Raw genomic sequence first — 1,910 nt, 5'->3', positions numbered from 1 at the left:
ATAGCTGAGCCAAGTAAAAGAAGTAAAGGAGCAAAAAATGAATTATTTCCAAAGACTTACTTGAGCGACACCTGGAGGAATGTCTTTCTCCGATCCCTGATGATGTTCTCTCAATATTTCGCACTGGAAAAAAAAACAAAATGAAATTACAAGAGTTTCCACAACGTCAGACGAATAAAGAATTAGTTTTGACATTTAAAATGTTATTCTACAACTTTGAAATCTAAAACAACCGTGAGCCGAACGCCCCCTGACCACTAAGCCATGCGCCTTCACACACACATATGTGTGTGTGTGTGCACAGACACACATGCACACACTCAAAGACAGAATCTGATCACGCCCTGAAGTGATTTTGTCAGTGAAGTTGAAGCGACGCGACGCTCGGTCTGTCACTTGAATATTGATGAAGGAAAGAAGAAGTAGAAGAAGAAGTAAAAGAAGAAGAAGAAAAAGAAGAAGAAGAAGATATAAATCAGACTAAGACGATTTCTGTCAACTCATAACGTGTGAAAATATCGACAAATCTTTATAAGGAAATACAAAATAAATAAATAAATAAATAGCAAAAGAGGAGGGGAAACTAGCCGCCGCCGTCCATAATATCATCATCATCATCAAAGCCTGAACACTACTGTCTCAGATCTTTAGGACCATAGGGTCAGTTACCTGGTTACCATGGCATGCAAATGACTGGAATCACAACTTCCTCTTCTGAAAATGATGTCAGTACATTGCAAGGTTAATCCTTTACAGTTGAGTGGACTGCAGTTATTTGAAATGAAGTGTTTTGCTCAAGGACATAATACACCACCTGGTTCAGAAATCGAAACCATGATCTTACGATCGTGAAGGTAACACCGTAACCACTACGCCGTGCACTGCACCTTCCCGTCCTTGTATTTAGAACAGGTAAATTAGGATGAAAACGGTGTAATAACGATCGGCTTATATTTAGAAGTTCAACGTCTTGATATAGCATTTTCGTTAGAGACTTTTGCCCCAATTTAACAGGTAATACAAAAACCAATAATTAGTACAGGTGTGCGTCGGTGGGTGGGTGGTTGGTCTGGGAGGCATAATTCATTGCTATAAGCAATGTAACATATTTCTAAAATAGACGAACAAGATATTAAACTTTGTTGGAAGAGGGAGATACTGAATTAAATCGACTCAAGTAGTTGATTGGTACTTATTTTATCGATCCCGGAAGGAGTAAAGACAGTCAAGCAAGAAGCGATACGATAGGAAGTATTGGATAATTAACAGGTGTCTTCTTTATATAGCTTCAGGTGTTGTGTTATAGTTTTAGTGCAAAGATAAGTCACGGAATTAATAGCAATTTGAAAGCACACATACACGCCCGTACACATTTATTTCAGAAGGTTTGTACATGCTCATCTCCTCCATCTCTTCTTTTCCGATGTATGTATTCACCGCAGAGTTGAATCTTCAGTGTTTTTACCATTCTCTCTCATTTCTTCATTGAAGTCTTTAGTATTTTGAATTCTTATTTCTTCCTTTCTCTCTCAAAAACTCTTTCTCTACCACCATCTCTCTCTCCCTCCCTCCCTCCCTCCTCTCTCTGACTCACTCTGAATATGATATTCACTGATTTTAATTAATTTAAGCGAGAAATTTACTTCCCGCTAGATTAATTTAATTTTGTGGGTGTGAGATCAAATTACGGCCAAGTTCAAATGCAATTTCATGTTACAATATTGAGATACTTTAATATCGAACAGTGAGAATGAATGCTCAACACCGTATTGTTAGATAGGTATTCTGTACTTGAGGGGCAACAAGACTACCATTGGTTTCATGTCGATAATTCTTAGCAATTATCAAGGCTGCTACAAGGGACGTTGGTATATCGTCTCCATAAATATATACACACACACACACACACA

General features: G+C 38.0%; 1 protein-coding gene across 1 annotated transcript in view; it reads right to left on the bottom strand.

Annotated features, from left to right (window-relative positions):
• LOC106870565 (QRFP-like peptide receptor) overlaps nucleotides 1-1,910 on the bottom strand; it is a 73,878-nt gene that overhangs the window by 3,433 nt on the left and 68,535 nt on the right. The window contains exon 7 of the mRNA XM_014916691.2: nucleotides 61-123. Coding sequence (XP_014772177.1) covers nucleotides 61-123 — 63 coding nt within the window. The remainder of the gene's footprint in view (nucleotides 1-60; nucleotides 124-1,910) is intronic.

The sequence above is a fragment of the Octopus bimaculoides genome, chromosome 7 (genome assembly GCF_001194135.2).
Source record: "Octopus bimaculoides isolate UCB-OBI-ISO-001 chromosome 7, ASM119413v2, whole genome shotgun sequence".
Lineage (NCBI taxonomy): Eukaryota > Metazoa > Mollusca > Cephalopoda > Octopoda > Octopodidae > Octopus > Octopus bimaculoides.
This window is presented reverse-complemented; position numbering and strand designations above follow the sequence as displayed.